At 41.8% G+C, this 13,917-nt stretch overlaps 1 protein-coding gene across 4 annotated transcripts in view; it reads right to left on the bottom strand.

Moving 5' to 3' along the window:
• Positions 1-13,917, bottom strand: part of atrn (attractin) — a 128,450-nt gene that overhangs the window by 106,721 nt on the left and 7,812 nt on the right. For all 4 annotated transcript variants that reach the window (XM_086152461.1, XM_086152471.1, XM_086152481.1 and 1 more), the window contains exons 2-5: positions 8,561-8,644; positions 3,112-3,225; positions 2,711-2,839; positions 1,371-1,567 (exon numbers count right to left, since the gene is read on the bottom strand). In XM_086152461.1, the coding sequence (XP_086008587.1) occupies positions 1,371-1,567; positions 2,711-2,839; positions 3,112-3,225; positions 8,561-8,644 (524 nt within the window). The remainder of the gene's footprint in view (positions 1-1,370; positions 1,568-2,710; positions 2,840-3,111; positions 3,226-8,560; positions 8,645-13,917) is intronic.

The raw sequence follows: 13,917 nt of genomic DNA, 5'->3' as shown, positions 1-13,917 counted from the left end.
ATGTCCAACCGTGGGGATGCATAACAATGCCCGAGGAGGTCAGGTGACCAAGTGGGGAAGCGGTTATGATTGGCAGTCAAGGTCATCTGACCTTTGTTCTCCCGAGGTAGAGAACTGTTGTGCTGCCAGCACCCCAGGGGGCTTCCTGAGCTGACCGCATGCCTGCCTGTCTGTTCCAGGCCACACAGAGCCTTCTAGAACAAAGAGCCATCAAAATGTTGGCCAGCTGTTTCCCTCAGATGAAATCAAGAACTCACAGGGAGTTACCTGAAACTTCACCAGAAAACAAAATTATTTTGGGGGGTTATTTCTTTACAGAAAGAAAAAAATGGAAAAATAAAACTACATAATTGTGAGAAAATTATTAAATAAACAGCCTGAAAAATTGTAGGAGATTGATTAAAAGTATCATCAAATGATCTGATCAGGGGCTGAGGAGAGACTTGTGTGGTGAAAGCCCGGATCAGTGGGCTGCTAGCGAGCCGGGTTGCTCAGCCCTGCCACTGAAACGCCACTCCCAAACCAGCCTCCTGTCTGAATTCAGTCGTCGTGCAACGCACCTTGAGCACATTTGTGCTCACATGGGGAAGGGCGGGGGGGTATTACGGCCGTCATGTACTTTTTGCTCCTGGTTGAATGTTCCACCGGTTGTAAATGTTATGACGATATTATGACGATACTTCTCAATAACTGTCAGGTTTCTCAAGCATTTTAAGGTTAATCATTTGCAGGTTCAAAAATTCAAAAATTCCAAGTGGTCATTTGTTTGTTTCATGTGGATCCTGACACACGTGGATACTGACTAACTACCTAAATAAATAAATACATTTTTTGAAAAGTTTTCTGAATCACCCTGCTGATGGTGAAGACAAGGAGGCATCAGGAGGCTCCTGAGGCTCAAACAGAAAGAACATGTTAAGGAGACAAACATTTGTCGGATGAAGAAGAGACCATCGTCATATTAAAACATCATGGGGTAAATCAAAAACCTTCCTGCTTCAAGAATAAATAATATGTCTACAAATTACAAACAAACTATAAATATAAACTGCATCATGATGGAAAATTATAAAGCAGCTTTGAGAAAATGACAATCAGATTATTAATATGAACCAAACATTTATGAGACTAAGCCACTGTTTTATGGTCACTAATCTTACATTCTAAAACAATCACTCATGAATATTTTAATATTAACATTGATTGATTGATTGATCCATTTTTTACATTGATATTAAGGCACAAGTTTCCCTTTTCAAGGTAAATGCTGACAAAACCTTTGAGGTCATTTCGGATGCACATATTTTTTTTCAGAATCACTTTAAGTTAATTTCTTGTGAAGCTACTCCCTCACGTCAGAGCCCACCCACCTTGCCATCCGTCCCTGCAGATGCAGGCCTTCCCTTGGCAACGGCCCCGCTCTGGGTGGCCGCAGTCATTCAGGCAATAGGGAATGTCACAGGCCTCCCCTTTCCAGCCGTCCCAGCACTCGCAGTACACCGACCCACTAGAGTTCCCTGACCGACATTCGCCCTGGCCGGAGCAGTTGTTGGGACACGTGTTCACCCTAGAGGGATGGGGGGTGAGAGGTGAGGGGTGTGGACAACACAAAACCGGGATTGAAACGGCTGTCCTGTATTAAACATACTGCCAAAAGCCACATGTGCTTCTATGGGAGACCAGGGGCTTACCCTGTCCAACCACACAACACTGCACACCACAATCTTACTCCACCAAGTAGCCCTGCATTCCTGTGTGTGTGTGTGTGTGTGTGTGTGTGTGTGTGTGTGTGTGTGAGTGTTTATGTGTCTGTTTGTACCATTTATGTCCTAAAATGGCTTGTGCAAAGTCTGAGGGAACTCTGAATAAGGTCAAGTTAAAGTTAAGGCAAGTCTTTCCGCACTAAGGGCCTCTGTTTTAAAGTGAGTGTGGGAGAGAGTTTGTATGTTCATGCTGTTACAACTTTACCAAATTATGTAACAGTTTAGGCCTAAGAGAGGAGCTGGGTGATTTCCTGGTTTCCCTTCAGAATACAAAACCTGCCTATAAAACAAAACAGGAAATGATCTCAAACATTCTGGAAGCCTGAAGAAATTAGCCTTCTCTTTACAAAGAACCAACTGGGGGAATTGTCTTTTTTTGCTTGTTTCCATTCAAAATTTTTAAAAGGACAAACAACAAACATATGAAAAATATATCCAGAGAGAATATATTCCTCTCTAGCAGATTTCAGAGCAAATGAATGTGCTTTCTTCTCACCTCTATATGGCTTTACTTGTTCTTCAAATAACCACATTCACTTCATCCCCCATTTACAAAAAAAATGTAAAATTTGCCCACATGCTATTGAAAAGTCCTTGTGTCCTCATTCTTTAAGCCATTACATACGTTTGCAAAACATTTCCCTCCAAAAAAAAAAAAAAAAGTCCAATAATGTGGTGGGAAATTCTTCAAAAATCAGTACACATTACAGAGCAAATCTTTTATACTTGTTCTACCTAAGAGCATGCAGTGCAACTTTTATCAACCCGAGGTATATGCAACTGTCTCAAGATCAGTATATTTCAACATGGAAATATTTTTGTGTGTAATATTAAGTGATGGAGCACAGGTTATAGAAGTGAACACAGTGAGTTACTTTTCACAGATGATGTATATTCAGCTGATGTCCCCCTGGGCCCAAACCCACCCCTAGGGGTCCCCCGCTGACCTGTAGGAGATGTTGAAGCCCGTCAGGTTGTAGGCGGCGTCGCTGAAGAAGTGCAGCAGGGCGTAGCCCGAGTGGGACACCACCTCGGGGACCGTCTCGTTACCATAGCGCTCGGGAACAATCAGGCCACTGTGAAGGAGACAAGAGATGCCGGTCGGTGTCACAGTAAACAAGTGCAGCTCAGATATGAAAATATAAACAGTATTTACTCGTACTATGGCATTAAACACATGCCCCTGTCTGGCAGGGTTTGAAAGTATAGATTCATCACTCATCATTATCAATCAATTAACAGTGTTTCCAAACTGAAGAGTTGTCCAAGTCTACTTTTGGTCACTTTTACAGCATGAGATGTTTGTTCGCCTGGAAAGTTTAAGTGAAAATTGGACAGGTGGAGTTACCTAAAAGCTGCCAACAGGGGGGCGTAGATGGAGTCTCCATCATAGACGTACAGGTGGTCCCAGCTGCACTCAGTGGCAAAGTGGTTGAAGCGTAACCTCAGCACAGAGTTAGGCCTGCAAGACAGGAGGCCAAAGAAACATCAAGACCTTGAACGCCCCACAGTGTTTGCCAGTCACATCTGTGTGTAGGGACAACGCTGCCTTTTGGTTTGTTAACTTCATAAAACCAATGCTGGCTGGCCGCGAGGATCTGAATGAGCTGTCATGACCTACATCCAACCAAATATTAACATCTAAACAATGCTGGAGTCCAGCTGGAAGTCCAACTGACAACACACTGGTCAGGTCTTACACACTTAGGCCCAGAAATATTTGGAAAGTGACACAATCTTCATGATTTGGGGTTTCCATGTCACCACAATGGATTTGAAATGAAACAACTACAATGGAATTGAAGTGCAGACTTTAAGGTTTAATTAAACAAACACTGAACAAATTATATGATAAAACATCTAAGAATTGAACTATTTTTATACAGACACTCCTCATATCAGGGGCTCAAAAGTAATTGGACAAAAAATATGACCCAAACTAAAATGTTGCTTTTCAATATCTTGTTGACAATCCTTTGCAGGCAATGACTGCCTGAAGTCTGGAACTCATGAACATCACCAAACGCTGGGTTTCCTCCTTTGAGATGCTTTGCCAGGCCTTTACTGCAGCTGAATGTACCAAACTGTTGATTTGGCCACTCCTAACATTTACGCTATCTCTCTGATGGATTTCTTCTTTTTTTCCACCTTCAGGATGGCCTGTTTCACCTCCATTGAGAGCTCCTTTGACTGCATTTTGTGTGTTCACAGCAACAGCTTCCAAATGCAAACACAGCACCCGGAATCAACTCCACACCTTTCAACTGTTTAATTGATGACAGGTTACCGAGGGAAGAGCCCATCCACCCTCGTTATTTTTTTTTTGCAGCCTTCTGAGTCAATTGTCCCATTACTTTTGGTCCCTTGAAAAAGAGGCAGCTGGGTATTAAAGAGCTCTAATTCCTAAACCCTTGCTCAAATTTGGATGTGAATACTCTCAAATTCCAGCTGAGTATGCACTTTAAGCCCATATAATATATAATATAATATATAATGTATAATTGTATCCTGAATATGTTTTCGTAAACTGCTAAAATAAAAAAATAAAAAATAAAAAAACTTGTGTCACTGTCCAATTTTTTCTGGGCCAAACTGTATATGCATCTATATACTAGACATGTATAGAGAGGGAGGCAGAGTAAAGACTAAGTGTTATATCAGAGAAAAATTAAAAATATTTTCACATTATATAGTTTTGTATATATTTTTTGGCTATTCCGATGTTTTGTTATTTATTATATTTTTCATAGCACTAATTTTGAGGAAACTCCCTGAAAATAATAAGGTCATTGTCTTTGGGGAGGATATCAATGTATAATTTTTCTAGTTAATCAAAATCCTTTTTTGTGTCTTTTCTGTCCGATTTTAAACATAAATAAATAAACAAACAAATAAACATTGAAACTGGGGGTTCTGGTAGGATATTTAGTTGGTTCTATATTGTTACATTACTGTAAAAAAAAAAATACTCTCCATCTGTTGGGCTGCTACTCCCCATCTCTAGAAAATACTGCGGATACCTCAATGGATCTTATGCCATTTGCACTTTGCTCTCCACACGCACGCGCACGCACACGCACACGCACACGCACACGCACACGCACACGCACACACACACACGCACACACACACACACACACACACACACACACACACACACACACACACACACACACACACACACACACACACACACACACACACACAGAGGGCAGTGGACAGATAGGGAGAAGTAAACAAAAGAGGAAAATAAAGCTGATTGTTATATTGAATAAGGGGATTCAATAAAAACCTCTGGGCTTTCAGAAGACTAAGATGTGGTCAAAGTCAATCAACAGGAAAAAAGCGCTTTCACTTTGGAGGAACCAGATAAACAGAAAATCTAATCAACAGTGATGGTTTTCAACCCACTAATCTTTGCCCTCCCCCTTCCACCCAAGCAGCAGAGGTCTGACCAAACCCCTGGGGGGTAAGATGAAGAAGAGACATCCTTTCTTTTTAATGGCTGACAGAAGTTGATCTGTGTCACTGCTCAGGCGCAACTCTGCTGGACAGGGCTCTTTTTGCATTTCCATCAGGGACAGTACCTGGGATCCTATACTTTTTTTAGTACCAGGTCCAGTGAGGTTCCAAGTGAGCTGAGCTGATTGAAACACAAAGTCACGCTGCCGGCCATTGATTGGCCAGTGAATCCCATCACAGAGTCTGATGCTCAACACAAGAGCATCACTCTTGTGACACACTCAAACCCACCATTTTTTTTTTTTTTAATTTTAAACCCTGCAAAACCACAACAACAGTTAGCACGGCTGCTGCTGCATGTCGCTGTCTGTAACCTTCTATGGGGCTTCTTCTCCTGTTCTTTTCAGATAAAAGTCACAAACTGAGACTGTGTCGTGGAAAAATGCCAATGGTTTGGAGGTGAGTAAAGCGGACAAAGGACAAAGGGACAAAGGAGCCAATGTAGGCATCTGTTAAATTTCCTGTTTAGGAAAAAAAAAAAAAAAACAATTAAAAAAAACTAACAGCTGATGGGACTGGAAAGGGGATGACACAAGGCTTACAGGCACAAAATCAGGGGAAGTAAAAAACTTTTTTTCTTTAAAACTATAGTCAAGGATGAAATCAGTGGTGTTGTGTCAGAAATTATTTGAAATTCCAGAACAAATTGTAATTAAAAAGACAAGAAAAACAGTCTCCCCAAACTCCCCTGAGTTATGCATCAAAATAAAGCCAATATATATCTGTTAAAAAAATTATAATACATGAATGATATGAGGTGGATTGCACTAGAACTAGGTCAAAATATTGACCAAGTAGAAAACAGCTTCAAAGCAAATAACAGCAAGTAGTTCTAATAAAAACACAAACAATTGGTTTTTGTTTTTTAATTTAACAAAAGGCCAACTGAAAATAAATTGATTGCAGTAAGTAAAGAGGGATTGAAGGGGACCTTTGTTTAAAAATATTAAGACTTAAGCTTTGATTTCAACCGCCGAATGCTATATTCAAAAACACTGTGAAAGTTAAGCATTCCCATGCTGAGGAAGAAAATAGGACAATACATAGGATATCAGCGAGAATTGTTTTTTTTTTTTTTTTTGTTTGTCATGGAAATATCTTCAGTTTGAATCTGTTTTTTCCTTTTTTTAATTAAAAAAGTGTAGGTCAAACTGTTAACCCGTTAATTGCTTTATCAGGAAAAAAAAAAAGAGAAACCATAATTTTTGTTTTTTCTTTGACCAGAGGCCAGAGCTTTTTTTGTTTGTTTATTTTTCCAACTTTTTTGATATGTCAGTTCTAATTTCTTTCTATTCCCCGGCCTTTTAAACAATTTCTGTCAGGGTTGGGCTCACTGCAGATGTGTGCTTGGCAAGTGCACGCCTGCCGCAGATTACCAAGCCTTGAGAGCAATCGGCTGGCCTGGATAACCGGCTATCCGTGAGGGCTGAAAAACCAGAGCTTTGAGTCTCACTGGTTGTCATTAGTTAATTTATTAGTTAATCTCCCACTGTCTCCTTCGCCGTCGCCCACAATTCACTCCTTTCCTCGATGATGTATGCCAGCTCCTCTCGCCTGGCCGACCATCCTGGCCAGGATTCCCTTTACAGTGTATGCTCGCGCCCTGCCACCCGTCTCACCCTGGTTTTTCCTCACTGGCATATGCCAGCACCTCTCACCTGACAGTCAGTCTCAACCGGGATTCTTTCCTGGACAAGCTTTGGATGCAGCAGTTTCCCGACACCACCACTCAGCACCCAGCTGCTCACCAATGGCCGGGAGTTCTCCCGACACCAAAACCCTGCGGTTCATCACAGCCCAGCTGCTCACATACCGCAAGTGTTCTCCCAACCCTACAACCTGCCAAGTAACTAAACTCTGTAAACGTTTTTTTTTTGCGTCTGTTTTTTTGTAGAGTCTTGAATCTGCATCAACCCCCCCCCCCAACCACAACAAGTCATCTCTGTGCTGATCCTGAGGAATCAAACAACCAGCGCTCATAGGAGCCGTGAACGCTGCCAGACCCACAGAGCTGGTCTTAGTTAAGGTCAGGAAGATGGTTTCTGGTGGACTACAACTTGCAGAAGAGCCTGCTCACTCTGACTAGAGCAGAAAGGCCGTCCGGCCGTGACTGAACGTAATTAACGGTTCGTGCATTGCGACATTCGGCATAAAGTTGGTTTGTTTCCATGGGACGCCATTCCAAGTGAGACTTTGAAATAGCCTCCATTGTTGTTCCTCTCATTGGCGCGGATTTTCTGTGCCAACGGCCTGCTCATGGCTGTTACGGACCACAGTTTAATTGATGCTGTTTTCCGCATCGCCCGCTGAGGTGGTTCTTTCACAGCCACTCTGTGTTCAAGGGAATTTTTGCCTAAGAGCTCTGGTCTGGCTGATCATCCTTTGTCGCCCAACAGCAAGTGTGTTCCAGGCCCAATACACCACAGTTTACTGCAGTCTTTTGTGTCTGCACAGCTCATGTCAGCTTGTTTTTATCGTGTGCAACATGCTCACCTCTCCAACTGCCATTTGATACCCCATTTTGGGTCCTTGAGACAAGCCCTAAGGGTGCTGTGCTAGTAGGGTGGGCATAGGGAGCAGATGAAGCTGGACAGGCTTAAACCGGCGTACAGGATGGCGGATGAAGTTGTTTTTCTGGCCCCCTTAGGGACCCGGCAGCTCCTCCTCAACATTTGATTGTTTCAGCTGGGGCACGATGGTGATGGTCCCTCAGGTGAGAGACTTTGTTTCCAAGGGTCCCTTCTTTCCAGGGGGGGGGGGGGGGGGGCTGTATCCTGGACACTAGGGGCGGAGCCTCTCACGTGATAGGACTGTAGCTGGGGGGGATGGTTTATGGAATATGTGTTTCTAGTTCAGTGTGTTTCCTTGTAAGTTTTCGGTTCAGGGGTTGAGGAATAAAGTTTAAACTCACATTTGTCTCGGATCTCATTCCTCATCCTGACAAAATATTGACAAAAACAATAATCCAGGAGGGACATTTTGATCCCATAGTATTCTTGCCAAAATGATTCACAGACCACTGAGACATGAAGAAAAACCACCATGACACCCAAACCAATCTCTATTAAACTGTCTCAGTTTAAAAGGTTCAGGGTTTGGAACCATATTCAAGTCACAGGGACAATAGTTATAGAATATTTACACCACATGAAGATAGTAGTTATTGTATATGTTTTTATATATTACGCCCGTCCCCCTCCAGATGCCTATTTAATTGTGCGCATCAGTTTATCATCCCCTGTCTGTGCAGGTGTCAGTGTGATCCGTGTACTCACGCTCCCTGAATGAGCCACGTGCACTTGGTCTTGTACTTGTAGTTCCCCGGACCGTCGGTGAGAAATCCAGAGGAGCCCGTCAGCCTGAGGAAGGGACAAAAGGGATAGCTGTCAGAGGGGCAGACGTGCGCATGCGCTTTTCCCCTCAGGACTGGACACCGTGTGGCGGCATCCAGGTGACCACTGAGAACGGTTCCCTGGTCAAGGGATTGGGGGGGCAGGGGGGGATGATTGCACAACAGAGGAAATTAGAGGGGGAATTATCTAGGATTGAGGACATGTACAGGGCTCTGAGCAATCAGATTACCGGAATCACAGCAATCTTACTCTCAATAACCGAGAGCAGTACTTCAGACTAAAGAACAGCTGTCAGTCTTAACTATTTTCTCCATAGAAGCAGTACAACGAGGACATTAATTTCACATGGTGACTTTTTTATGTTTTTACTGTAATTTGTCTGAAATGGTGTTCTGTCACACACACACCCACACATGAAAATAAGTCTGCCATTAGAAGTTCTGCAGTATGTGTGTGAAGCGGTTCAATCCAGCCTGTCAGTCTGCGAGAGGGTAAACATAGACTCTGTATGTCTGGTGTGGCGCCACCTGATGGGAACAAAGGGAAGGAGTGACCCTGCGAGGCTACAGAGGGAGACAGTAGTCCTGGCCGACAAACCCAAGGCGCTGCCATTCGGTAGACGCCGAGTCATCACTGAGCAGTGGCTGGATGCCATGATACCCCGTAGGCCTACCCAGCTGTAAGAAACCCACTTGAGACATGAAGGAACCTCTTAAGATGAAGCACATCATCCAAGACATAACAGGAAAATTGACAAGACATTTGCAAAGATCACCCAAAATGGAGAAAAATGAATCCTTAAATATCAGCTGTAAGTTCTTCTTCCTAATCCGTCTAACCTTATATTCTGCATCCTCTTCTCTTACGCCAACTAACTTCATGTCATACTTCCCCATATCCATAAATCTTCCCTTCGGACTTCATACAGGCCTCCTGTCTGACAGTTCAAACCTCAGCATCCAATATACCAATATAGTCACTATCTCTCCTCTGTACATGTACAAACCATCTCAGGCTGACTTTACCTTCAAAACATCTAACAAGGGCTGTCCCTCTGATGGTCTCCTTCCTGATCCTATCCATCCTCATCACTACCAAAGAGAGCCTCAGTGGGAAATAAACTAAAAAATAAATCATCATAATACCTAATCATCAAGACACTAGCTTAAAGGTAGAAAATCCCACAAAGAGAAAGTAGACTTACTAGCAAGATACAAGATAATCTTCAATACAAGATTATCAGTAAAAAAAAAAAAAATTGAGATAAAATTACAAAAATAATAAATAAAGATTACCTTCCAAATGGCACGATTTTAGTTAAATTGACAGAAAACAAAAACGGACAGAGGGGGAATCTCAAAAAAATGAAGCAATTACACTTGGCTCATGGTCAGATTTCATCTATAATGAGACGGTCACTCAAAAGAAACGAGTTCAAAAATAACAAAGAATTTGAAAATGTAAGATATTTTTCTATTTACCAAAAACATTATCCAATAAATTACCTGAAAATACAATTCAAACCCCTCTAAAAAGAAGGAAATTACTACAAAATTCATGAGATATTAGATTTTTAATCTAATCTTTAATCTAATCCATTCACATGTTTTTACCCTTATATGGTCAAACCACGGCACAGACTCTCCTGCTTCTCTATCAAACCCAGTCGACCAATCAGAAACCTTGACAAACTACCATACAAAAAGTCTTGACAGGAAAACAATAAGGCAACAAGACTGAGTATATGTGCGGGTGTGTGTGTGTGTGTACACGTATTACATACTGTATACACAGCAGTCAAAATGGACAACCAATTGCCATAAATGATGAAAAAAAGCAAAATATGATTTAATCATCATCAGAAGTCAAACTCGACTAAATTAAGCTGAAAATTTATCTGCAACCATGCAGGTCATAAAAATAAGCAGGATGATTAGTTAGAGTGACTCGATTCATCTCTTTTTTAAGAAGGTAATTAATTGCGAGTTTCAGGAGGAAGGAAGTCCAAATCCACTAAAGGGAAAAGGAAAGGACTTGTGATCGTGAGCGGAAGAGATAGACGGTAAGATTGTTCATACAGATGGACCAGGGAGGCGTGGCGTGGTTAGGCAGTCTTCCTTGGAGCTGAACATTCCTGGTTCGATTCTAGCTTCCTCCTAGCTTACTTAGATGTTGTTGCTCCCCTGGTGCTGTTCAGTAGTTGCCTTCTGCTCATGGTTCATCCATGATAAGTGAAAGCCAGGGTCAAATTTCTAATGCTGTGCTCTCTGTGCAATTGAATGTGACGATAAAGGTACATTTTCTCCTTTATAACATATTTGGAGACAATGAGACACGCACACACACACGGAAGAAATATAGGAATAGACTGATAGATACTAACATTACAGAGATAATAGATAAATGCACGGACAAGAGAGATGAAGAGACACAGACTGAGATAGACAAAAAAATAAGTTAAAAAAAAAATATGAAGTGGAGTTCTCTTACAACACGGTCTAACCGCAATTTTATTCAGTTCAAGCTCTCAACGTTCTCATTCTTCATAAAACGGCCAGCTCCCGCAGCAGGACCCACAACCTCCCCAAGGAGCTGACAAACACACACAAACACATCCAGCTCCCTCTGAGGATCAACACACCGCAACAAAAACACACAGCACCCAACATATACAGCTGCCGCCCAGTGAATCTTTGCATCTCTTTCCTGTCCTAGGTTTACATGTATGTGGGGGCGTGCTTCTGTGCAAGCCTGCTTTCACTTTGGTTTTGCCAGAATTTAAATTCTAAAGCATCATTAGAGTCCCAACAATAAAAAGGCGTGCCTTCAAGCAGGACATGTGGTATCACACATTTGACTGAAGCCTGTCCAACAGTCAGCAGCGCTGAGTGTTACTTGGAGACTTGAATCTTTGAGGTCACGCGCCGTGTGTGTGTGTACGTCTGTACAGCATGTGTATAAATGGTCAAACTCCATTTAAGAAACTGTTTTCAGTTGTCTGCCCAAGAAGGAAGCCACAGTTAATGACAAACACCCCTGTTATGGCGCTACCATTTTAGCCCATTTACTGCCGGGAAAATCCCCACTGAGCTCACGGTTGTGTGGACGATCCTCTGCTGGCTCAGCCATTCTGCCAGGAAAGGTATCCAGCCAAATGTTTACTTCATCATAATAATGACAACTCAAGAGAGCCACGGCGACGTGACAAGGGAAGGCTAGCAGAACCAGCTTTTGGTTGGCGAGGTTTGTGTGTGTTCCAGTTTAACTGTTGATTTCTGAAATTCATAGACCAACCGGTTTGTCAAGGAGTATAATAAGTACTGGGATGTGGCAACATGCATTTGATTAACAGATTGCTTATTAGGATATAGTAATTAGATATCCATTAGAACTGTTATTGACAATAGATAACAACAGATATTACAGAAAGGGCGTCACTCACCCCTCGCGAGTTTTAAATTGGAGAATTTGGCCAATACACCACCATTTTTGCTCTGGTTTCAAGTCCTGGAGAGGGGGTTGTGTCCAATCAGGTGCAGCCAGGAAGTTTCATGTGCAATTTCTAGCATTTTTTTTATTTGATGTTTTTCCAAATTTAATGATTTTGTTTCAAAGCTTCTTGTTGATTGTCTGGTCATTTCCTGAAGTGGTCAGTGGAGACCCATATGGTGTTGCACTCTGCTAGCTGTGCAGGATGCATGCTAATCGTGCCTGCAAGCAGGGTCATTGTGCTGTTTGCTCTTTGTAATGCCAGCAGAGGCTTAAGAGCCAAAACTGATAGACCTAGACACACAACAGAAGACCAAATGTCTGTTCACATCACTGTGAAAATAACTAGGTGTTTTTCATGAAATTCCAAAATGTTCTGTTTTTTTTTTAATATAATTGCAAAAATTCTTGATAATTGTGAGTCAATTTATTGCTATTTTTTTATTATGGCTTATTGGTTTTTATTGCATTTTCTTTTTTGCATTATCTCCAATTTATAAATTTTATATGTATTAAGTTTTTGCTTTATTTTAAATGTTATTTAGACCTTAATTTTTGGTCTTATTTAGGTCATTTTTTTTCTTGCTGATTATTGAGTAACTTCCTGAAGTGGTCCACGCAGACCCATATGGAGCAGCACTCCGACACCCCATGTGAACCTGAGCCCTGCTAGCAGCACAGTCCGCATGCTAATGGACGCTCTGAACAGGGGCCTTTGTGACAGACTCTTTGGAAAGGGCCGGCAGACTCTGATACGTCTCGCAACACACAGAATAAAAGAGCAGGTGTCTCGGGCCGGTTGTCCTCGCCAGGCCGTGCTGCTCTGCAAATGGCAGCCCGACAGCAGAGCAAACAATCCCTGAAAAGGCGATGAGGGCGAACAGAGAGGGGAGACTAGTGAGGCTTCACTCAGCACACAAACATCACCCACTAAAGAACCAGCTCCTCAGTGAATGACTGTAATAAGGATTCCTAGGTATAGATAAATAATCACAAATAGTGCATTATAAATATAATGAAGCTACATAATCGAATGGTAATAGAATAATAATACTGAAAATGACCAGCACATTTTCCAAAAGAAAACATGCAGTCCAAAAAAAAGTAAAACAATCACAGACAATCTGACAAATCAGCTAAAGGTCACCTAATTTTTTTCTTTCAAGAGATAAAAAACAACTGGAATTCACCTGTGAAATCAGAAAATCACTTTTTCGGCACACAGGTAATCTGATCAAGGTCTGATAATGGCCTCCATCACAGTTTGGGATATATAGACTAGTTTCAGCCCATGGTTATTTTCTTTGTTTTGTTACCTCTCCAGCAAAAAGGCTTCAACTTGATTATCTATTTCTCAAGAGCACAAAATGTACATAATTGATGATGTTAAGTATTTTATATAATATGTACATACTATGGGATCCCTTAGTTCTGAAGTTAAGGCATTTAAAAATCAGCAAAAACTAAAATAAAGAAAGAAATACATAAGCAGTGTTAGTAGGAAACAGAAATTAAATAAATTCCACTGTGAGGAACGACCTCATCGCCTGTGAATTTCTGTCTACTGTCCAAAAAACACTTTTTCTGCCAAATCTGATGAAATCCCCCCCCAGAAGCTCCAGATGCCGTATTCTCAGAGGTACCGACCACAGTCATAACCGCAGCAATGGCTTACAGACCTTATCTCACTCTCATACAAGCACTTTTTAAGTGATCTGAAAGGAGTTTGAAAGTCAACCTCAGTTTCACATCAAACAAACCAATGCCATGATCAAGTTTTAGCCAAGGCT

This window comes from Fistularia commersonii, chromosome 1, assembly GCF_037954325.1.
Source record: "Fistularia commersonii isolate RoL2024-O1a breed Wild chromosome 1, RoL_Fcom_v1.0, whole genome shotgun sequence".
NCBI classification, from domain to species: domain Eukaryota; kingdom Metazoa; phylum Chordata; class Actinopteri; order Syngnathiformes; family Fistulariidae; genus Fistularia; species Fistularia commersonii.
Note: the sequence above shows the minus strand (reverse complement) of the source record. Positions and strands in the feature narration are given on the sequence as shown.